The 25,417-nt window shown below is 38.8% G+C and overlaps 1 protein-coding gene across 1 annotated transcript in view; it reads left to right on the plus strand.

Annotated features, from left to right (window-relative positions):
* Positions 1-25,074, plus strand: part of LOC102039986 (carboxypeptidase Q-like) — a gene marked incomplete at its 5' end in the record, with an annotated part of 93,678 nt that extends 68,604 nt beyond the window's left edge. Inside the window, one exon of the mRNA XM_005423486.2 lies at positions 24,581-25,074. Coding sequence (XP_005423543.2) covers positions 24,581-24,741 — 161 coding nt within the window. The remainder of the gene's footprint in view (positions 1-24,580) is intronic.
* Positions 25,075-25,417: the final 343 nt, after the last annotated feature.

Below are 25,417 nucleotides of genomic sequence, written 5' to 3' on the forward strand. Positions count from 1 at the left end.
CAAGGATGCTCCTTTCTGCTTGTCAGGGTGTTTATCTGTTGCTGCAGTGCTGGCAATGGGAACACTTGTCTGTTAGGAACTAAGCTGTATTTGAGATCAAGCTGACCCAGGACATCAAACAACTCCCCAAAGGCATGTTTCAATTCCTCTTTTAAAAATCAACCAGTGGCCTAAAGGTGAAGCTCCTTTTACACTATCACTTTGAACCTTGATATTTGTTTGTGTTTCTCTGTCTCCAGAGTGACTTGATTTTTTGTTACACTGCATAAAAGGAAGAATTGTTCTTCCAGAAATTAATAAACCAGTAGTCCATTTAATTTTAATGTTTCTTCAGAAATCAAAAATTCATTGCTAACCCTATCTATTAGTCATTCAGATGTGGCAAACGAAGGCTATAATATATAATTCCTCTCATTTTTACATGTTCATAGTGCTTTTTTATTACCTTCATCTAAAATATGCTGTATTTTGGCCTGAGACACTGGATTTTGACTCTGATTATTTCCTTTTGTATTATGTAAGAGGTTAAATCTACCCCTTTTCTGGAGCATGCTGCCCTCTCTTACCCCTGTCCCCATCATCCCTGTGGCACCAGACTCAGGTGCAAGCCTGCTGCCACACTGGAGCCAAGCCTGCTCTCTGCTCAGTGTTAGCCAGGGACATGTCTGAGAAAGCAGCATAGCAGGAAAACTCCTGGACATGAGGTTGCCAGCTGGACATGAAGAAGTGAGCAAACTCTCTTTCGCAGATTATAAGTGAATAACCTCTGTTCATTCTTGGCTGTGTCACTGTTCAGAAGTGATTCTCCACTGTGATGCTTGAAATGCTGCCTGTCAGATTACCTGGTTTGTGCTGCCCACAGGCTTGGGCAGGCTCTTTGGATCCAGTTTTAAGCTTCTCTTTATTTCCAAAAGAGTAAACCCAGAAGAAATATCAGATGTACAGTCTAGGGCTTCATAAGCCAATGCTGAAAAGCCTTGGATTTGATGCTGAAGGGGTAAGGGGTGTTGCACTTGACAAAACCTTCCTACAAGATGAGAGAAGGGGAGTAAAAATCTCTGAACAGGAGGCATTAAACTTCTTCACTTGACTAGGTAGCATTTGTGTCACTTGCAATTTGAGATTTTAGCACAGGAAATCACATTTGGGCTCCAGGTATTTGACAAAGTGACAAACTCGAGGCAAATGTCTCCTCACTTGCAAAAAGCAAAAAGCTGGACAAAACTCCTGAACACTACTCACAGAACTAAACTTTAGGGACACTGTTATAACTACCTAGGTAATTTTACGTACTCCATAGGTACTACATTTTTATATTTGCTGAGTTCCTGCTGCTCTGGACATCTGTTGAGCACAGTGCCAACACAAACTACTAGTTGCACGCAGAAATGAGGGCTAAAGGACTTATGGTGTACATGCATGTCATACCTCAGTCTTGATCTCAGTAAGTCTGAGATATACCAGAACTTTTGCCTCATAATTAGCAATATGGTATTGCTTTTTCTGGGGCACTCTTTTCCTTTTAAATATCTTATTTTATCATTCATAAATTCATATTTATCATCATGGTGAATGAGTGTGTTCCACTGCAAAAGCCAAATCATTTGCAACTTGGGTGGTACTAAATTAAACCAGTGTGCTAAGAGAGCAATTATAATTGCTTGGCACTTTAGGAACCTACTGTTAGTGCTAAGGCTATTAGACCCATTTAAAATCTTGATTGCAGAAAGAACTGTGTGTATTAATCTGTAAAATAATTCATCTATTCTCTAATTTATCATTGTTCCAATAAAATGGGCTTTTGAAATTAGAAATTACTCTGGAGTAATTAAATAAATTTAATATGTTGCAACTTTTTATGAAGGTCAATTCCTTAAAAGGCACATAGTTTAATATAGTATCTCAGTTATATTAGCCTTTCATATGACCTTCTCTGTTTTTAATAAAGTCTTTGAGAAGAATCATTTAATGAAAGGAATAGTCTGTGATTTATGATGTTTTCTTATAAGTTGTGCTATTAGACTACCAGACAAATTTGACAATACTTTACATACAATTCCTTCTGCCTTTGTTCTGCTTGGTTTAGTCTTGCTTTGGCACAATGGAGTATTGTCTACTTCTAATCATTAACAGGAAGCATCAGATTTGCAAGGGTATTTTTGTTTCACATAGACTAGACACAGACCATGCAAAAATGCATGTGGGATAATACTGTTGGAGAGAGGGATGGAGTTGGGCAATTAGGCACAGTGCCTGAATGCAAATTTTCCTGGTAGTTTTAAGAGGGCTTTTGTATTATATTTCCCATTAGCAATTCAGTCTATTTGAGTCTAAACAAAGTCAAAGTGGATGAAAGCTTCTTCCAATAACATTAGCGAGCTCTAGAAGAACGTTGTAAAGTTGGTGAATTCTCTGTCATTTTGAATATGTAAAAGAAGACTTAGGTGTCCTTCAAAAAGTACAGGGTAATTCAAGCAGAAGGGATGGGCTTGATGCAGTAGATAGAAGATGAAATTCTTTGCCATGTGTTACTCAGAAGGTGTGATGGTAATGGCTTTTGCTGGCCTTAAAATATCTGTGAATCTGCCAGTAAATATTACAAGCATTTTCATAATGAAATGCTTCTTTCTTATTTAAGCCTCACCCATTTCAGAGTAGCTTTTTTAATATCACAAACTCTTGTGTTTCATTTGTACAACATTTAGATTATCCTAATTACAGTTACAAAAATAGAACTATCATTATCTTGCCGATCCCAGAGGAAATTTGAGCTGTGAAACCAAAAATATTTGCAAAATGCTATCATACATTGCTGAACTTCTAAACACATTGTTGAATTTCTTATTTTATTTCTAGGTATTCTTTTTGGTATCTGTGATTCATTTTATTTGGCAAAGTTTTCTTGGCGGTCACAAGTAAAGAATTACAGCACGTGGGTGAAGTAGCTGGTATTCCATGGCTCTTAAAATTTGTTTTTTAATAAATTTAGGCAAGACAGCTTTAAAATAATCTTGTCCTAATATTTCAATAAATTAGTTTGAAACACTGACCTTCTGATTGGCTTTTAGGATTCTAGAAGTAAAACTGTTCCAGTGCTTTCAACCCAGTACTAATATTATATAAGCTCATTAATCTAGTAATGAAAGTTTAAATTGGGGTGTTTGAAGTAAAATCATAAATTGTAGTGGTTCTTGCACTTTTTGGCTAGTGGACTTCTTTATTTGTCACTCTTCTTCCTCTGAATATCACTAAGTTTATATTTCTTCTTTCCTTTTAGGTGCTTACTCTTCAAAAACTTACATGAGATGGGTTGGCATAAGTGACCCTTTTAATAAATAGGTGCTTCTTGGAAGCATATGCAATTCCTAAACATCTCAAAAAACATCAGTAAATTTGCTTCTCCAACTCACCTTTTCAGTATCATAATATACTTAATCTCAGAAACGAAACACTGAAAACATCCAGCCGAGGATCTCATTTGGATGTAGGGTGTGGTTGTTTTTATTCTGGCTGTGCCTCTGAGAGACATCTTAATTCTCTATTGTTTGCTGCTTAGGAAAGCTGAATTCTGTTTCTGTGGGTGGGAATATTCTTTTTCAGATGGAAGTATTTGCCATTTGTTGATCCTAAAAAACAAGTGTTCTACATTAGCACACAGAGCTCAGGGTTAACATGTTAAATAGGCGTTTCGGAAGTACAGCTTAGTCAAGCCTTGTTCCTAGAACTGTCCTTGGCTTTGGTGAAGCTTATGCAAATAATTAAGTAAACAGAAAGAAAACATAATAATAAAAAAATAGTTTAGTCAGAGTTCTGTAAGGAATTTGGAGATGTTTGCCAGTGGAAAAAAGTGAGGAAGTAAAATAAGATCCTCTCCGCAATTTATTTATTTTTTTACATTTAGAAATTTCACTGTATGAAAAATAAGACACATTGATGGTATGGAAATGTTGTGAGATTTCTCACCAAACATATAATGACCTAGAATGTTAGTAACAGCAGTAGTAACTGTTAGTAACAACAGCAGAGATTTCTGTGGATTCATAGATTTCATTCCTGGAAAACAAATTGTAATGGCATCAGTATTAAAAGCTGAATAAAAATAAAGCATTCAGTAGCATTCCAGGAAGACCACATGTGTACTACTCTTGTTGGGAGAGACAGAGGTTGAATGTATTAAGGTCTGGCTTGCAGCTCTCCAAGTACTTTCCTATATGAAGTCATATGATGAGTGTTTCTAACAGGATTCTTCAGGGCTTGCTTCATCCTCAACTATTTAGAGTTTCCATTGGTTTGGAGTCAAGTTTAAAACTAGAGCAGAGCACAGCTGATGTAATTGCTATATTGGATTGATAAAGAATTATGAGAACAAACTGATCAGCCAGCGTGGTTATGTCTCCTCTGGCCAGTTTGTTCACACCTTTCTTGCTCTGGAGTCACAAATAGTGTAATATTTAGAAAGTATCACTTCCTTGGACCTGTTGGCTGCCCTATTTCCAAAGAGGCCCCTACATTACCTCATTGCCACAAGGTTTTGATGGTGCCTCTTGCACAGCAGCTCCTGTTCTGCAGAACTGCTGGTGCGCCTCCCACCAGTTCTGTGGCCATAGGTTAATACAGGTTTGGTTTTGTCTTTGATGAGTTTTCTGAAGTCCACATCAGGCCACTTCTGGATTTTGAGCTCTCTGAACAGCAACTCTGCCTTCCAGCATACACAGCTGCTCGTTTCACAGATTTTAGGAAGACACAGGCCACCCCTGTCATCTGGATCATTGCTGAGGATGCACAGGGTGCTGACTTGGCAGGAACGCCTGGGCATCACACCTCTCATAACCAGCCACCTCAAACTGTTGATGGTGACCCTTTGGGCCCAGCCATCCAGGTTGTTTTCCATCCACTTTTATTCCACTCCTGGAGTCCATAGTTTTCCTGGGGACTGAGTTTTTCTAGTTTATAGTTCATAGAATCATCATAGGATTATAGAATGGTTTGTGTGGAAGGGGACATTAAAGATCATCAAGTTTCAACCCTTATGCCCTGATCAGGGACACTTCTCACTAGGTCAGGTTGCTCAGAGCCCTTGAACACTTCCAGGGATGGGGACACCCACAACTTCTCTGGGCAGCCTGTGCCAGTGCCTCACGGTCCTGACAGTAAAGAATTTCTTCCTGACATCTAATCTAAACTTACTCTATTGCAGTCTGAATCTGTTCCCCCTTGTCCTGTCACTACATGCTCTAGTAGAAAGTACCACTCCATCTTTCTTGTAGGCTACCTTCAGGTACTGTAAGGCCACAATTATGTCGCCCCAAAGGTTTCTCTTTTCCAGGCTGAACAAACCCGATTCTTTCAGCCTTTCCTTGTAGGAGAGGTGCTCCACCCCTCCAATCAGCTTTGTGGCTGCCTCTAGACACGCTTCTGGATCCTGCTGCTTCCGATTTTACTACAGGCAAAACATTTGCCTTTTTTCAATCATAGGGGTCTTCCTCTAATTGCCACAACTTTTCCTAGATGATAGATAGCAACTCCCCAGTGGCATTGGCTAGCTCCTCCAAGCAATGCATCGAGCAACACTGATTTTTATTTGCCCTATTTGGCTAAGTAATCCCTGACTTCATTTTCCTATACCATGACCAGTACCTCTAAGTAATCCCTGACTTCATTTTCCTATACCATGACCAGTACCTCTTCCCCCGTCTTTCCAATTCTGCTGCCATGCAGAGACCTGAGAGTTTTTAATTTTAAGCTACAGAAATTACTTTCTTAGTATTCTTTCATTGCTTATTATCACTAATATAGCAAATAATATAGCACTTCACCAAAGTTTCTCCCCAAAGTTCCACAAGTTTTACATGGAAAGGAGGCTGTAGAAACATCTCAGCTGACTGTGCAGGGCACACTGGAGATTTGAACCAAGTATGATTTTGATTCAGGATCTGAATACTTTTTAGTGACAGAGTTTTAGATATTAATCAGAAAACTTGTTCCTTCCTGAAGCAGCAAACACAACACACTTTCATTTGCAGGTGACATTATAGGTGTAAATGTCTGAGGCCTTTGAAGAATGCTTTTGATAGTAGTCCAAACTGAACAAGTACAAAGCTCAGAAATAATTTATAAAGACATCTTCTTTATAAAGAGCAAGTTCAAAATTATTCCACTGGCAGCCTTTCCAGGACATTGTTAACATTTATAAACCACAGAATTGGAACCTTTCTAAGTGTTTGTCTTCAAAACTCATTCTACAGGTTGGGCCTACAGTGCAACTGAATTTCTGAAGAGCAGAATTCATTGAATACCAATTTATTTTTCCCATAAATCCCTTTCCAGTGGTATTATATGTGTTTTAATGTAACAATTTCAGTCAATTCAGACATGGTCAATTCAGACCACAGAAGAATACTTAAGTGTGAAAGAAACTGAATATACATTTGTTTTTTCTATTTGGCAAATCCTCAAGAAAGGATCATGGGCTGCATTGGAGAGAAGGTACAGAGTTACTGTTCTGTCTCTGACATCATCTGCCATAATCACCAAAAACTTTATAGTTCCTTAGTTTCCCTAATGATAACAGTTACCCAAGGGCTGCTTGTGAGTTCCCTTCTGTCTATAAGGTGCAAAAAGAGGAAGGAGTCATCATTACCTTCCTAATTAAGCTGGTCCGTTTTCTGCTGGATTCATCAGACCTTGCAGCTATTTATTTAGCGTAAGAGCTTCACCTGAGCAAATGTTGTAGAGTGTAAAGAAAGGAGCAGCCTAGGTGGAAACATAGCCTTCCTATACATGTATTTTAGGGGCATAAACATAAACAAATCTCCCTGCAAGGACAAAGCATGAATCTCAACAAGAGAAGCAGTTTATTGGAATTCCCCACCCAGAGAGGCAGAAAACCTAATTAAGATTTACTATACATCAGGGCCAGTCTGTTCACAGCTCTCAGCTGTTTTCAGTGCCCATGACAGAGCTCTGTCCCAATTGCCATGTGGGGCCTTGGAAATCAACCAAAGAAAATAGGCACTTTTCCTTTTGCAGTTCAGTTCTATCAATTATGTTAAACACAAGCTATGACCTTCTGAGAAAGAAGAATTTTTGTAGTTGTTGGTGTTGTTTTTAAAGAAAGCTGAAGTAAAGAAAGCTAGGGATTTTCAGACTCTGCTCCAGACTCCTGAGAGATTGTGGATTACTCCTAAAAATGTACAACCTCATCTCCTACTAGAGGCACAAGTTTGTTGTCAGTGGACTTGATTATCCACTTGTTGTCAGTTGGGAAAACACAGTTGTCTGTGTGTTAGAAAATTATTATGGATTTAAAATTGGAAACAGTTGAAAACCATTAATGTGGCATTGTGGAAGAGAAAGAAGTTGAGCAGCTTGATTTCTCAATGGGTAGATACTCTGTCCTAGAAGCAAGACATGGGAGTTTAGAGCACTGGCATTTTACCGCTATCCCAAATTCCTCTGGGGATGTGCACAAGCGCCTCACCTCATGAAAGATACTGAAAACAACTTAGAGTTGTTACCTAGAGAGACAGAAAAACTTAAATTCTCTGAGGAAAAGGGTTATTATGAAGAATTCTAAAGCAGGGTGGTTTTACCTAAGCAAGGGCTGTCTCAATTGCCTGCCCGTTTCCCCCTCAAATCCAAGCCCATAGCAACAACAACCAAAGCACAATGGGAGTTGATGGCTGAGAAAGGAAAGTGCTCAGTTGTCCATCTCTGATGAGAGACATGTGAAGAAACAAAAAACAAAGCTATCAGTGGTGAAATCACAGAAGTGATTTTCAAGATTTCTTTGCCTTACATTTCTTAAATGGGTAACTCCTAGAGGAATAACTTTTAGCACTGTTTTCCACACGCATATGGATTGCAGTTCATGTGAAATATTTAGGAGTGGGACATTTTTCTGATGTAAAGCTCTTGTTCATGAAATAGAACAAGGTTACTCCAGAAATTTGGTGTCTACTTCCTCTTTGCAGGGTTCGCTTGGCATAGTGATCGTGAATTTCCCTCTGCCTCACAGGCCAAACTTGGCTGGAGCCATGGGTCAAGCCAATTGCCAGAAAAAGAGGATCTCTAGTCTGTTCAGCAGCTATTTCAGAAAGCCACACAAACAGATGAGATTTCAAAGAACCACAGAGCTGGCGAGGAGGTTTCTAGAGAACTTCTAAATATTCTTGATTCCAGCATGGTCTTGCCAATGTCCCTGTCATTTCTTTCACATTTGTTTAAGCTGAACTTGAAGACTTACTGTAATGGAAACATTATAGACCAGATGGCCTGTCCCACTGCTATTCTTAGTGCTTAAGGTTTTTCTCCTGTCTACCCTAGTCCTGCTGCAATTTAAGAGCTTTAACTCTTATTTCTTTTCATTGTGAACCCAAAGACATGGTTACTTATTTCCAATTGCAGCAGGTTTTTATGTGAAGTTGATTTTTTCCTTGGTGTAGTAGTTAATGCTTGCACCTCTTGTTCATCATCCTGAGTTGTCTTTTCAAGTACCTCATTGGTGAACATCACTTAACAAATTCTCATCATGCTCTCAGTGCCCCTGCCATATGTCCCTGATTAGTGCCATCTCACAGTGAAGGAAGACTCCACTCCATTGCTTTGGTCTATAATGAAGACAGAAAATAGTCTCAGACCCATATGATGCCCCAATCTAAAGACCCTTCCGTTTTTTACTCTCTGAGTATATTTTTCATGCCATTTGGATCAACCTTGCAGTATACATAATTTCCTTTTTCACTTCTGGTGTCCTTAGTGATTAACATAACTTTGAACTTCCATACATATTTTATAGGATCAGAAAGTTAGTTCAAAGGGGGCTGTTATGTACACCAAGGTTCTGGAACATCCTATATTCTGGTAACATCTGGAGATCACAGTGCTTTGGTGCCTGACATTAAAGACATTGATCCTAGGTGTGTGTTTTGGGGCTTCTTCATAGATAGAATGCATTGCAGAAGTAGTTTCTCTCAGTAGATTAGCTTTTTTGTTCAAGAAAAAAGATACCAAGATGTGTCTATTTATATAAACAAGATCTATTTTGATGAAATTAGAATAGAGAATAACAGAATTGTGAATATTTCACTAAGAATAAGCATCTAGATAAAATATAGAGTGATGATAAATATCAATTTTTTATGATTTTATTTCATGTATGTATTGAGTCAAGAAAATATACATGATTTGAGTATTTGTTTTTGCTGGTTTATTTTACTTTATGAGAAAAGTTTTGTGTGCCTTTTTTCATTTGAGTTGAGAAAAGAGAAAAGCAGAATCATGTCATTTGCTACAAAATGGAAAGCCCAGTGTTTCCTACTTCTGCTTTTCATGGTCTGCCTCTCCTATGGATTCCAGGAAGCTGCAGTTTTTGCATCATGTATCACTGCAGCAAAATAATATGGGTTACAAATTATTAGTTTAATCAAAGGAAACCCATCTTTATCCTATACAAGCTGCTGTCTGGACTGTGATGCAGACAGGAACCAGTCTAGTTCCAGGTTTTATCAGATTGACCATTTAATTTAAGGTAAAATCCACCATCTAATTGATTATAATCCCTGGGAAAAAAAAGAAAACTATATGAGAGATGTATGTAAGCAGCACTGTTATATGATAGAGAGTAACTGTTCACCTTTTGTAATGTAGTCAGAGGATCAGAACATCAGCACTAACCAGCTTTAAGACACACTTCTCTGGACAGGATATAATTGAATGGAGATATCAGCATCACAAGATGTTTTGAAGACCAAGATCAAACACATGTTTAATGAGGATGGAATACTGCATGGGAGAAAGGTCTGGCAAAGGTTGTCCACCACAGAGATATGAAGGCAAGCTCCTATCAGAAAGTCCTTAAACTGTTGATGGCTGGACAGGTGTCCTGAAGGACGACACCCCTTTCCCTCATTTTTTCTCAAAACATTGGCTTCTGCCAGAGAGAGGGAAATAGGCTGACTGAATCTTTGAGGTTTTCCCCAGTTCATCTGGTTTTCTGATCTGTGTAGTGCTATAGACTAAGCGCTGCTAAGTAATCTGGGTAGCCAGGCTGGCAATAGATGTTACAGTCAGTACCCTTTTAGATGCAGGAATGTTCTGTGAGTTAGTTAAAGTGTTAGATGAATTAGATAAAGAGCTGCATGTAAATTATGATGAAGTCTTTCCTTTGAGCCTTTGTATAATGTAAATAGAATGTTCTCATGCTGCAGAGAGGCACCTGCAGCTTCCTACTTGGCTCAAGCAGAAAGGTAGTGTATGGCAGATGGGAAAGGAAGAGGCTGAGGGAAAGTGACGTGACAGGTGTAGAGCTGTGGAAGGTCTTGGACTTTCATCTTTCTAGGATAACTACTCTTAAACAAGAGCATCTTTTAGTTGATTTTCAGATTTAAGCCAGAGACAAGCAGGAAGTGTTAATGATACCAATTACTGTTATTGACTCCTTGTGCATTATTTCTGTTCTGTGCTTTAAAAGTGCTAACTGAATCTGTGGGCAGATAATAAATTGCAGCAGCAGCCCTTCATTTCCAAATTACAGAGACTCTGACATCAGCTATATGGGTTTGAAACATATTTTAAAAAATAATAAAACACAGTTGTTAACTAATTGTGTTTTCGTTTATATTGCAGAGCAGAATTAAGGGCTGCTGTGTGTGCTACAGGTGTAGCTGAAGGGAGTATGTAGACAAATACTGCTGAAGGCTGGGCAGTTGTGATGGTGATTTTTATTGCACCCAGGCATTGGCTGGTGCATCTTGCAGCCTGACCCAGGCCCTTGCATCCGTAGCAGCCACTAGAGAAAGAGGCACAGTCTTGTGGGCTGCTCTGTGCGCTCACACAGTCAATGCTGGTCCCTCATTTTGTTGTCACTGCTCAAAGGTTGCAGAAATAGATGATCACTAATAGCCAAAATCCCTTGTTTTGGCAAAACCTTAATTTGTTTTTGAGGTGGGTTTTTTCACCATGCAGAAGGACTAGGGAGGTTCCTAAGATACTTGCACAGAATTTCCAATGCCAGCATTCAAATTGGTATTAGTGCTCCAGCCACCATTTCTCTTGAGCTTGGAACCACCAACAACATCAAAGTGACCGGGTTGGATGGGGCAGATCTCAGTCTCTTGCTGAGTTGCAGCGTGGGGATCACAGGCTGATCCTGTCAGGGCTTCAACATCCTACTGCAGCAGCTTGTTTTCTTGGCCTGAACAATTTTAGCCCTTCTGACTTCAACTAAGAAAAAGATTTAATTGTGCAGCTAAAACTAATCAACAAGTTTTAAACATCTCAATCTTGAAAACAGCCCGAATTATACACATCTTTAATTTTAAATCCCTAAGATATGCTAAATGGGAAGCATTGAGAAAACTTAATTAGTCTGCCTGCTTCTTCCTAGAGTTCCTAATTACTGTGGGTACTTTTCTTGTCCACCAACACTGCTGGCTAGATTTTAGGGCAGATGTTCTTGTGCAGTCATCATTAAAAGCACAAGCATTGGATGCTGTTGAAGCCTCCAAGTGCTCAGCATTTATGTCTTTTATTTCAGGATGCTTAAGGCGAAGAAGGGATCATCACACAGTTAAAAATGTCATTTGCTTTCTGTATCTTTTCCATGCAGCTTCTCTCTTTCAGTCAGACAAACAGCTGCCAGGAAATTTGTTAAGGGTATAATGCTTTTGAGATATAGTTCTGTTTTTGAGAGCATTATCTCTGATTAAAAACTTTTTCACTCAGTACACTCAACCCAATGACAATTTCACTATCCCTTAGCCCGAGTAATGACTTCAGGTTTCTAATTAGAGAGCAAGAAGGAAGGGACTGCCTGTGGTTCCTGGAGCCTGAGCTAAGAGAGTGCTAAGAAACACTGTAATAATTTAACAGGTATGAGAGCTCCTGCCTGCTGAGCCAGCTCTCCTGCATCTGTGGGAATGGGCAGGATCCCTGCTTTGCCCATGGCTTGTGTCAATCCTCCCCAGCTAGACCCATTTTGGTTTCACCTCCCTGAGCTCTGTGAGTTGTGGTTTGGCCCTTGGCTCCAGCCCTCATTACATTTACCTGAGCAAAAGTATCTTCCCCCCCAGTTTTAGGTGTAGAGCATCATTTTTGCAGAAAAAAAAAAAATGTAAGTGTTGATTACATCTCCCCATCAGGAATAGCATTATTCCTTGCCTTTTGCTGCTTTTTTTCAGATTATTCACTTTTTCTTTTGATTTGCATTGTGTTTTAAATTCGTTGAGATAGGGAAAAGTGTACTTGCTCTTCTACTGTTTCAAGGAGTGAATGTTTGGCCACTCCATTTACTAAAATAGACAGTGGTAAAGACACTGGGTGCCTCATCTAATTCCACAAAAGCCTTGGGCTCTTGATACACAGCACAAGAATCTAATTATTAAGTGGTTATTGTTGTCTTCTCTACTACACGCTATTTTTCCAAACTTTTGGAGTCACAGCAGTGAGCCCTGCTGGCAGTGGTGGGATGTAATGGCAGTCTGTCAGCCTGGAAACAGCTTGACTGTACTCCCCTGGAATGAGTTACTTATTTAAAATCTCACTTGTGTGCTTTTTGACCCTGAAATGAATATGTGACAGGGGAAATATTCTCTTCTTCACTCAATGCTTTCTAATTTCAGTGGCTGCATTTCCATAAAGGTTGTGCTTTTTCTTCGCCTTTTCTGACGAATCTGATAATAGCTAAGGCTAAGGTTAGACTACCCAGGACTAATGAGACCTACCAGTTTTTCATCTTTATTTTCTTTCTCTTTTAGGAGTGGGAAATGGAAACTATTCAACCAATAAGCATGCACAATTATTTTGCAATGATGGGCCTTAAAGCAAGAAAAATCATCCTTTTTTTTTTTTTAACAACTATCAGATGCCTGTTAGTTTTAAAGTGAGGATGTAAAAGTAAAGGGAGTATATCAGTGTAAAATAAATATTGGCCAGAGTGTAAAAAATTTTCATTCAGGTTATTTTTAGGTAAGGCTTATAATCCCAGTTTTACTGAGTATTTGTTGCAGTCATTTGAATTTATAGCATGCCTTTCTGTTTTGCAAGTGTGCATTTGGCTCCTGAAAGGTTTTTAATTATGTGTAGGTTGGTAGATATATATGTATATAGATGTTAATATTTATTTTTATGTATCTGCTCTGTAAAAAGAGCCTTCAATTTATGTATTTGAAAGGAACCAATAGTCTAATGGTATTCTGGTGATGAAAACTTGCATGTGGGGAGCATGTCTTTTCTCCTGTGGAAGGCAAGCATAGCAATGCAGAGATTAAGGGGTTTTTTAAATGAATGTATTGAATTCTAGCTTCTCTCTATTAAAATAATTCTAATAATTTAATAATAATCTTGCTTTGAGCTGCTAACCATCATCATCACTGTGTCTTTTTGCCCCTTTGCATTAGTCTGTAGGTGGTATCTGAATGTGGCAACATAAGTTTAGAAGAGTGTGCTTGTGCTTGATTTCTTTAACTAAATCCAAATTGAAATTACTTCCATTTATACAGCTGTAAATATTGCTTTTAGTTTTAGCATGGACACAATATATCAGAAGGATGGTGGGTAGCATTTAAACTAATAGAAGTGTATTTTCTTTTTAGCATGTAGAGTTTGGTCACTGTTATCAAATTATCTGCATTTGTTGCATTGTATGTAAAACATGGTGTCTTTTGGAGTTCCTTAAAAATTTCTGTAAAAGTATATAATTTTAAACAGGCCTTTGCAGGTTTTTATTAACAAATGGAGAAAAAGATACATTGGTCCTTGATTTCTGCGAAATTATGATTGTGATGGAGATAATCATATTGATTCTGGAGGAGGATTTTCAAAGCTGTACTCAGCAGCTTGGCACTCATGGCAGCTGGACTCACTAATGCCTTGTTCTGTTTCTGTACACTTTCACCAGTCAGTCCTTGCTTTCCAAGTTTTAAATGAGGCCTTCAACCATATAGGTTTAATTTGAGCAAAACCAAAGTAAAGCCCAACTTCATAAGAAAACAGCATAGTAAAGCATAGAATGCAGTAAGCCTGTGCAAATGCTATTTGCACTTATTGATGTGACTGAGGATCTTTCAGTGAAAGCAAACAGGTTAAACTTTCAACTTGAAATTAGTTGTCAGCTTCTCTTAGTATTCTTCCTGAGCTTATATGCTTTTTTTTTCTCTTAATATATTAGCATTATGACAAGCATATTTGCTCTGTGGCACAATAGCTATCACAGCAACTCAAATTTACAGGCTGGAAGAGTTGTGCTAGTTAGGGTCATTGTTTTATTTGCTTTGTCTTCTTCTAGGATTAGTTCTGCTCTGCGGATTAGCCAGAGCCCACGTACAAGTGGTGATACACTGCCGTGTCAGATTAGGTGTGAGAAATTTCTCTACTTCCTTACTTTAAAGGACAGAAATTCTTTAATTTCATCTTTCTTTTCCTAATGAAGCCCCATGTAATTTCATGGAACATTAAAACAGAGAGATTCTGAGATTGTGAAGAACAATGTTGCAGCAGGTGTCTTTACGGTACCTTAATTATTTTTATATATCTTTTTTTAAAGTGTGTTTTCTTTTGTAGTTTTGCTAACAAAATTATGCAATCTGTTGCTTAAAAAATTGAATAAGTATTCATTACTGCTACTTTGTGTTCATCACCCGCTGAATAAAATTATTTTAGACTAGAGCAGAAAGGTTTTGGGGGTTCTCTGAACCCTTATCCCAATGGTGGCTTGCAGTTTAGGTGCTCTGCACTATGGGTGGGCCAGCTGAGAAAGTCTTGGTGCAGTGCTATGCTCCATTTCACATGCCTTTTGCAACCCCAGAAAGTGTCCCTGCACCTGTAGGCTTTGTGGCTCTCAGAACCCCAACCCTAAAGACTGAAAATGTCCACATTTGAATAGTCCTGAACCTTGCAATAAGCTTTGAACTTTGTTTCAAGAACTTCTCAACATTTCTGTTACCAATGAACTAGCTAAATATACACTGGTTTGGAGATCAAATGCAAAAGATAATTCATCAACAATATCTGGAGCATCTAACGTGATATGAAATAACTTACTGGTTTAAAACTCAAGTATGGATTACTCAAGTAACCACAGATATTTTAAAAGATATTTTATTGTTGTAGGCGTAGTATATTCTTCCAGCTTTGTATAATGGTCCTACATCTAAAATCCATCATGAACTTGAAGAGTTTGATAGTCTCAGTGGGGTGCAAAAATAGAGACAGTAAAGCCGCGCTCATCTTGTGGGTGTGGTTGAATAAATGCAGTTTTGATTTCTGTGATATAAAATACAACAGACTTGTAGTGTGCTTAGGATGTGTTTAATTAGGTGACTGGTTTGGTGGTTTGGGATTTTTTTTGCATAACTAGTTAAGCACCAGAATGCTCATTAACTGATTCCTTTCACCACTATCTGGGCAGAAGGGAGCTCTGCTAGGTTGGGTCCTATGACCATTGGCATTTCCAGTAGTGGACTACTTGGTGGGAAGGCTCCTGCAGGAACTTTGTGATTAAACATCCAGCTGTAATCATATCGAGGAACGAAGGCTACAGCAAATGAGAACCTGTGTGTTTCCTCTCTGTCTCCAGCATCCTCTAGAAAAGCAGGCCTAAAGGCTTGCTTTAAACTGGTTTGTGAATTTGGCTTAGGAAATAGGTTCCATTTCTTGTAAAATACAAGGAAGCTTCTTGAATGGATTGAAAATGCAAATGAATGCAGACAATTACTGCAAACAGAAATGCTACTCAAAATCTTAACAAATGGGTAATTTTCATATTTCCCTCCCCCCACATGTGACTTCTAAACAGTCTAGGGGGTGTCTCTTTCCACAACATTTCTGGGATGACTTTGGAAGTTGTTGAAACAGGGTGGAGCAAGGGTCTAGCCCTGGGTATTAGCAGGAAGCTCTTTGGCCAGCAGAGAACATTGAAGAAAGCGCTTCAATAGTTTGGGTTTCTAAGCAACCTTATAATGTCAGCTACATGGTGCAGTTATACAGAGAGTATAGAAACACAGAAATGCATTTGGTCAGGAAAAGATGGTTCAAATGGGTCCCAGTATTCACTTGACCCTTTTGTGTGACATTTAAAGCTTAATGACATTAAAATAAATCACATGCTCAACTCAATATTTAACTGCTTTGCTGAGCTGAGACATAAACAAACACATGAAAAAGAATTGTGAATTAGAGAAACTGCTGATTTTGCAATGACTTTCATTCCACTTACAGTGTCTAAAAGAGAATGCAAAATATAAGGGATTTATAAAACCATCACTTTTACAACTTTTAACTTTTTAAGTAGTCTCTGAATAACATATGTAGGTATATACATAATTTTAAAGAAATCACAAATTAAGTAAATTATGTTCAAATATACACAATATTTACAAACATAAACAGGTATATAATACAGGTACATAATTATTCTAAATTTATATGCTGTAAGTAGGGGATCCCCTAAATAGGGATCTGTGTTTTAGTTAGCCAGGGTAGTCACAGAGCCAGAACACAAAATACAAAAGTAATTCAGGAGTCCATGTTGCTTTGGAGGAAAGAAGTCATGCCTCACCAGTCTAGCAAGGCATTTTCAGAAGAGTTTGTAACCATTTCTGTAGCTGGATCTGGTCAGTGAAGTATAGCTGAGTCTTCAAAAGCCCCTGAATCAAAGACTATAGAGGAAGAAGGTACTGTGAGGTGAGAGGTATTTTCCTCCTTTGTGGTAAATACCTGATTTTTAAAAGGTAGAAATAAATTGTCAGTCTTCTTAATGGAAAAAGTCTTTATTAGGCTGCCCAGTTACCTTTTTTTTGTCACTTTGGATGTTCACAAAACTCCGTGTTAGCTGCAAAGGGAGTGAACAGTGAGGATAGCAACTTGGCAAAGTTTGCTTCAAATATTTGATATCAGAACTAAAGCTGACTGTGAGAATGTGACAGTAATCTTATAGTAGAAAATATATAAAGAATACAACAAGCAGTGACATTTTTGTGTCAATAAATGTGGAGTGATGCAGAATAGGAACTATGGATACAGAGCAACAGGATCCATGTTGTCTTCAAGAAGAATGATCTGGGCAATCACTGTGGATAATTGTGTGAAATTGTCAAGTCAATACCCAGGGAAGGTAAAAAACACTGTTTCATGCAGCTGAGGAAGGAAGAAAGGAAGAGAGAAAAAGCAGAAAGGAGATCATGTCGTGGTGTGCTGTAGTCGCATCACGACTCCATTCACGTGCTGGTGTTTGCAGGCAGTACTGAGCTTCTCATCTCAGGAACAGTGAAACACATTGGATGAAACTCCCTTTCCCTTAGGGAAGGGAGAAGAAGAATCACCAGAAGCCTGAAGAGATACTGAATAGTTTCTGCAAGAGGAGTATTATTCAGCCTGGGAAAAAGCAGCTGAGTTAGGTGTGATTAAACTGTATTAAGCCACCAGTGGTAGGAAGCTGAATGAAGAAGTGGAGGGTGCTGCTCCTGCATCACACAAAGTGAGAACTGTACTGAGCCCACAGGAAATGCTCAGGCACACCATGCATTGCCACAGGGAGCTGTGGGTAGAACTGTAAACCAGTTCAGAAATTAGTGATGAGTGGGCCTGTGGAGGATCCTTCCATCCCAGAGAGTGAACCTGCAAGTGGGTCATGTTCAGGCAGCACCAGCTAGGAAGACTTACCCTTTTCTCTTTTTTATTAAAAAAAGAACCTTGACAATTTAAGACAGAGGTTGGATGAATGAAGACCTTCCAGTGCTTTTTACTGTTGAAGGTTTATCTGGGGTTTTGTGGGGTTTTTCCCAGTCAAGGGCTGTTTAGGATATTATTTTAGACTCTAGTCAGCCTGTGCTCTATGAAGTGGAACTGCTTCCTTTCCTGGCACCTCATTTCACAGCATTTCATGCAAGTTTAGGTTGGATCCCCTGCTGTCACTAGTCTTCTGATGCAATAAGTGAAAGGTTAATGCATTGCAAAACTAACTGTGATAATCCTGAGCTGTAATTTAGTCCGTTTAGTGTATCCACAGGACTAATTCTGGATTGCATTAAGCAAAACAAGAAGTAATGCAAACTTCATATTGTCTCCCTTATACTGTAGTCTCATTTAATTAGTCACTGAAACAACCTCCTGAAAGCTTTCCCTCTCTCTTGTTGTTTGAACATGAATTTTAAAGACTTTTGAGAGAGTGACTCAGGAGGTGAAACAGCAGGGCTTCTGATGTCATTTATAAGCTCTGTACTAGAAACTATTTCAGTGTCAGTAGCCATGAAAATCGAGCAACTTAGCCTGTAATTTCATCGTTTGAGACTAAGTGACAAGAAAACTAATGCAGTGCTCCACTAAACAGCATTAGCATTCTCCATTGCCTCTGCTTACTTGGAAAATGGATAATGAAATAAATGATATTAAAGCCAGCTGTCAGCTACACAATGATGGTTATCCCACAAAGGAAGAGGTTTATATGACCACCAAAATACGTGCAAGAGGTGCCCACAATAATCTTCATTACGGCGGTAGTTCTGCAGACTGAGGTTAGGCAGGGACAGCACACAAAACATCTGTCCAACACCTAAAACTATCAGTCAGGGATTGAAGCAGAAGAGATGTTGAGGTACCTATGGAGCATTCCAGCCAGCCCATCCCAAGCGTAGCTACCATTGCAGCAGATTTACTCCTTAACCACTTAAGATTTGTGACCTGTTGGGCCTTAGAAAGTCACAAAACAAAACAAAACAAAACAAAACAAAAAAATTGTGTTCCTGTTTCTTTCTTTCATCAGTTTTTCCTTTTGTAGGTCTTTGGTACATCTCCTTTGAAGGAAAAGCCATGTGTCTTCTTACTTCTGCCCTGAAGTTTTGACCTTTCAAAATGTGTGAGACAGAAATACTCCAGCTATGAGAAGGGAGGCTATTGATTCTATTACTGTGTGTGAGGAATAGAATGCCCTTAACTGCTGTGTTTATGCTTTCCTGGTACATACCACTTTTTAACTGCATAGGAGATTGTGATATGTCCCTTTGCCTCTTATTTTATTATTTTTCAGTACTTGATGACGTGCTTTTCATCAGGATTTGCTTTATTTTTAAGGCATTATGGACTTTTAGTACATTCCTGAGAAGTGTCATTGGCATGAAAAAGGTCTGAGATTAGAATAAACTTGAAAATTAAGTAAAAGCATTTTCCCTGTTTCTTAAAGAAAAAGCAGGAAACAAAATCAGTATTTAATAGATGGAATAAAAAGAATCTGTCTTTTATAGCCAGGGAAATCACTGCAGAAATAAAAATAAGGTTTCAGATCAGGGATCTGGTATCTTGACGTCTTACTAGAAGCAATCAATACCTTTAAGAGCATGTAGGTTTGTCTTGACACAAAGGTGAAGCTCAAACAGGTACTTGGAAGATGCAAGCAAAGCCCATGTTATAACCCCTTTCTATCTGTAAACTTTTGGAAACATTGATCAAATTATGCCTTGTTAAGGCATTTCCAACTTTGCTGTTAGGAGGTAGTACAGCTTACTCAACAGGACACTGGCCTCAGCTCAGATGTCTGGCATCTATTCCTTTCTCAGCTGCTGTGAGAAAATGAATCTGTCATTTCATCTCTGCATGCCCCTTTCATCCTTCAGTCCCTCTTGTCTGTTTAGAGTGCATGTTCTTCTGAGCTGGAGTCTTTTCTCTTTGGAGAGGTGTATATATACCACATAAAATAATGGAGTGGCAAGTCTGTCAGGTCCTCTAGGGCCTGCTATAAAACGAAATCTGAAAAAGTTACACACTTTTTTATAAACCATTAACATATTAACTTCACTGTAGAAGGCAACATACATGCAGAGGTCAGTATCCCAGAGATCTAGCTGTAATGTTGAAGACCCAGGACACCCAAGAGAAGTTATAGAGGCAGTGGGGATTTTCCCATTTTATCTGGAAGATCCATGGCATAGCTGTGAAGTTTACTTGAAAGCAAAGGCAACTGGGAAGCTGTTGATAGGACTCTGTAGCAAACATGTATTGACTCCACAACTCAAATTTGACTTCCTTTGGCAATTAAATGCTGTTTGGGGTATAAAAAGAAAAGAAGGGAAATGTAAGGAGGAGTTTAATGCAAAATGTTTTAAGATGTAAATTTACTCTGAAGTTACTGCATGCTTTGCATGCTTTGCCCCTTGAAGATATCTGTGTTTTATGGAACACAGTTTTATGAAAACTGCTGTTGTAATCATTCTGATAATCATTATCTGCTTTTCCAGTCTTTTTTTTTTCCACAAATGACAGTAATTTGAATGCTTAAATATCTGGCAATAGAGTTTAATTCTAGTTATGACTTATGACAGCAGTGCTTATGAAGGCAGTAGTGCCTTACAGAGTGTGACAAGAAGCAGTGGTCATCATTGACATGCCCGTCATTCATTTTGTGGTTCATGCATCCGTTTACATCAATAGCAGCATCTCATCTTCATAAGCTGGCAATAAGACCTTAGTCAGTTTATTAATGTGTGAAGAATTGGTGTTTGATATGAACACATTGTAAGGAAATAATATCCTTATCATCAGCTAATGAGTGCTTGCATTGGGCATTTCATGCTAAGATCAGAGGCTAGAAGGGATGGAGTGGTTTTCAGAATTCCTCAATGTGTGTGTATTTTCATCAAGTTCATTTAGTAATCATAGCTGATTACTAAAAATATATGGTCAGTATGAATTACCAAAGCAGCTGCTTTTACCTGCCTTATGCAGTGCATCAAAACAAGTATGACATAGCTGGTTATGCAGAGAATCGTAAAATGAGTTCAAGACAGGTGAGCTTGAATTGGAGAATTTTTTTTTATGTTGTGTGAATTCTAAGAGATGTCTGAAAGAGCCAAGGCACCATGGATTAGAGTGCCACAGGATGGCTGAGTTTGGCAGGCACCCCCTGAGCTCACCTAGTCCAACTCCCCTGCTTAACCACGGTCAGCTGCACCAGGTTGCTGAGGACCATGTTCTGTCAGGCTTTGAATATCTCAAAGGATGGAAGCTCTGCAGCCTCTCTGGGCAACTTGTCCTGGTATTTGACCCTGAGGGATCAACCAGATATGTTACTGCATCAGCAGCTATCACTAGATAGCTGCTTATGCAGTAACATACATTAAATTAGGTAACTAAGCTGTGCTAAAGAGGGTTTTCTGTCACCTTGTAATGGTGCTATGAATTATCTTTGTATTATTTTATTGAAGCCATAAATTATTTATTTTCTTCAGTTTTTAATTTCCAGTATTTTTGATGCACTCAAGTAATACATATGGCATTTTTGACAGCAGTTTTTAACATTCCCTCTTTTCATGCCACAGCACCTATTATATCCAGCTAGAAGCACTTTTTCGCTGATCTCCTTTTTGGTCAGCAGTGTTCCTCATGTGACTTGCATCACTGTAAAAGTGAACAGACTGGAAAAAGGACAATTAAAGGGGGTTCTTTGGCAGACATCCCCTTTTTTTTTCTTTACGCTGCTCTGCAAATGCAGGAAAAAGAGCAAAGTGCATGAAATGTGACAGCTTAGCACCTAGCCCATCTCTTGGTTTTCTGTTCAAGTATTGGTTCCAGCTAGAAATCAGAATTAGATATGTGGTACACACCTACATAACATCACCTAACTGAGGGTTTTTAAGTACTTAAGTAAAGCTTATTGGCTCTTTGAAGGCTGTTTGCCATTCCCTTTCTAGGTGGCTAGCATGGACGTAGGTGAATAATTTATAGGTCTGTGAGCCATAGCTCTTCATCTCTGTTACTTGACTCCTAGCTTGGTAAAAATAAGCCCCCATTTGTTATTGACTGTTGTTCCTGAGACAAATATTACAAAACAACAACAAAATAACAACAACAACAAAAAATTGTGCTCACAGCATTGCTTCTTCTGTTAGATTTTTAGAAAAGAGGCTGGAGGTCCCTATGGACTTTATTGAAGTAACCCAACATGACTCAATCTGCAGGACCCTGCAGAACTTCCCTCTTCATGGTCATCTGCAAGGGCTGGTCTCGTGGATGCATTTACTGGTGAAAGGGCACTTGTCAGTGTCTCACTGAGCCTGGTGACCTCTGGCAGCAGAAATGTGTGCAGGCAGCTGCCATCAGCATGAAGGAGTCTCAAGTTTGAAGCAGGAGACTTCCTTGCAATGAAAATTGCTTGCAGTCATATCTGTGCCCCAGAGTGCTTCATGTCCAGAGGTTTGTGTGAAGCCCTCCAGTGTAAACTCTTCTTGTGCTCAAAGCCATGAACATGGATTTTCACTTTAGTTTCCAATTACAGAGGATAAAACTACTTTCTTAGGGTCTTTTCCTTTGTCTCTCAAGATGTTTGCAGGTCACTGGTTTCAGTGCTAACCCACAACATGTCAGAGACAGCACGGCCAATTTGAGAACCTTTTGATTTTCTTGCACAGTAATTGCTTGATGTCGAAGTCAGTAATTTTCTGATTTATAAAATCAATTCAGAGAAAAAAAAATCTTTTCCAGTGTTTCTGAGAGTTAAACATGATAAAGCAAAGGATGTTTGTTTTTGTTCCATTCACAGGAATAAAGTGCTATTCTGTAAATCCATAGTTACTTTGATTAGTGAAATTTCTATGACACAATCTGGGCAATTTTTGTCTTGAGTCTTACAGAAGTGTTCAAAAACAGTAATGGGGCTGCCTCAATAGCTTAACTTGTAATGTGTCTGTAGTGCAGAATTCCATCAGTTAAAGAATTTACCATTGTTCAATCCTTTTATGATTGCATATATTTAAAAGGATTCAGAAGAAAATTTTAAAAGTGACTATGACTTGACATAAATTTAATGCTAAAATTATTAGAACATAATTCAGCACCTGTAACCTACCCAGTGACTTGTGTGGGATTGCAATACTTCGAGTCAGGAGCAAGCAGGTCATTTAAGAACAAGAAGAGCTTCTTAAAATAAAATCTGTCACAATACTGTATAACCTTATGCTTTAGCATTTGGTCTTTCTGCTTATCATCCTTTTTGTGAAGGTATCTTCACCTTGGGTGGAATTAAAATGCGTTAACTTTCCATTCCTTCTCTCTAAAATAGCAGTGAACTGAGACATCCAAGTCAGTCCCCATTACAGCAAGAGAAACCTGCCTGTTACCCACAGGGAGAGCTGGGCTCTCTGAATGATTGTTTGAGTGATGAAAAGATATGTATTACAGGAATGTACAGTTATGCTGTGGAAAATTTTGCTTTCATTCTCTTCAAAGGCTTCAGGCGTCTCAGAAAAACCAAGAAAAGTCATAACAGTAAGTCTTGCAAGCACACATGAGTTTATCAAAGCCTTCCTCATCTGATACTGATTTCCACTTCATGTAAATAAATATATCAATAATTTATGTACTTCATCTTTACAGTCAAACAGTCCTGGGGTTTTTTTCCTTCTTATTTGGCATGGAAGGAGTATCCTCAGTCTGCCTGGAGCCCATAGCTCTTTCTTGTGAGTTCACACAGTTCTCTGGGTTTGTAGACCAAGAAAGGAATGGGGCTTGTGCTGAGTCCTTCCCTGGGAGCTGTGCACCTCCTAGCCCTGGTCAGGGAGCAGGACAAAGGAATCAGTGCAAAGGAATTGCAAGCAGTGAATGAGTGTGGTGGGGGAAAATATCAAATTTAGTAAATATCAAAATTTGATGTGGAATTCTATTAATGGTGGAATGGTTGTTGACATTACAACAAAGCTGAAGGAGGCTGATAAAATTGGAGGAGAGTCAGAGGTAATGAACTGGGAAAGAAGGAAATTCAAGGGAATAGGGGGTTAGAGAGGGTCAGTGGGTACTGGAGCAGAGAATAGCCAGGGTAATAATCCTCTGCCAGCATCTGTGCTGCAGCTTCTAGACGGGTGACAGCTTCTCCAGCTCATCTTGGCTTTGGTCTGCCTTGAGTGATGCCTTGCAAGCATTATTTGTGCACCCTGAACCCACCTGGCTTGGGGAAAAGCAGTCCTTTCCCTGCCCAGGTGGTCCCAGAGGGAATCAGTTATTCCTGAATGGGAAGAATTGTGATTTCACTCAACTTCCTTCTGCCCCAGCTGATGAGGACTCCTGACTGTGAGAGGAATGTAGTCCTGGGCTACCTGAGATACCCCAGATTATCTGGAAACTTGTTCTGAAAGAGCACATCCTTGTGATGTATTTGGGCTCAAAAGCAGAAGCAAATTCCAAAGTGTTCCCCACACAAGTAACAGCAAGGAAAGGATTCATAAATCAGTTGTAACTCATCAGTGGAAAACAAGGGAAGCACTACTGTGAAGTTACTGTAGGGATTTTCCTGCTTGAACTCTGTTAGTTTCAGAAGAAAATGGATGCATACTGTTGCTGAGGAAACAAGTCTCCCAGGGGAAGCTTGGCTTTTCCCCAGTGTGAATTTTTGCTGCCTCATGCTCACACAAGTCAATTAACCTAAAACCTACAAACTGCACATGGCACGGCTCTGTACAGTTATTTTATTTCAAATGTATTATGAGTTTTATACAGTTGCATGTGGCTTTAATCATTAACAGCCAAGGAACAGATTCAAGTTTATATTCCTCTTTAAATATTTGTATGCCTATAATGGAACTTTGCCCATTTTTCTCTGTAGGTGCCAGCTTGCATAATGACATCAATAAATACTTCTGGTTTCATCACTCTCAAGGGGACACGATGACAGTTCAGGATCCAAACCAGATGAATCTCTGTGCTGCTGTTTGGACTGTTGTCTCCTATGTAATTGCTGACATGGAGGATATGTTGCCAAGGTAATAAAACAGCAAGAAAGAAGATTTTTGTTCTTCAGTAAGGATTGTAAGTCCACTAATGCATGTGGACTGCAGATGTAGTAAATTCTGCTACCCTTGGTTTTCTGCTTTATTATTATATCTGTTTTCCTCAAAACACATTCTTTTTTATGCATTCCTGGTTTTTGCTGTTTTGATCTCTTCCACTTGTGATTTTCACTTAAATGTATTCCTTTAAGTACTTCTTATATTTCAGATGAAGATATGATACCTCTTTGATTATGATATAATAACCATTTGTATGCACAGTGATCTTGTGCAGCAGGAAAATTATACCAAATAAATTTTTTGCATCAGACTAGTGTATTGATTTTGAGTACATGTTTATTGGTTTTGTTTCTGTCTTTCATTTTATGCATTGGAATTATGTACTATTAACCAAACAGCTCTTTCTTTTCACTGTTTTAAGGTAATACTGTAGTTTCTAGAAGTTTTCAGGTTATAGGACAAATCAGTCTTGTCTTTTTGGTAATATATGGTAGAATGGTCAAATTATAATCAAAATGCTTAAATAGCATAATAGCTTCACTCAGGTCCATTTTTAGGTCTTATGAGAGGTTCACCAAGGACTCAGATAAACCAGGACACAGGGATATAAAGCCAACAGAAGATTCCAGCTCTCCTGTGTTTATTTGGGCACC

Source organism: Geospiza fortis, unplaced genomic scaffold (assembly GCF_000277835.1).
Source record: "Geospiza fortis unplaced genomic scaffold, GeoFor_1.0 scaffold200, whole genome shotgun sequence".
Lineage (NCBI taxonomy): Eukaryota > Metazoa > Chordata > Aves > Passeriformes > Thraupidae > Geospiza > Geospiza fortis.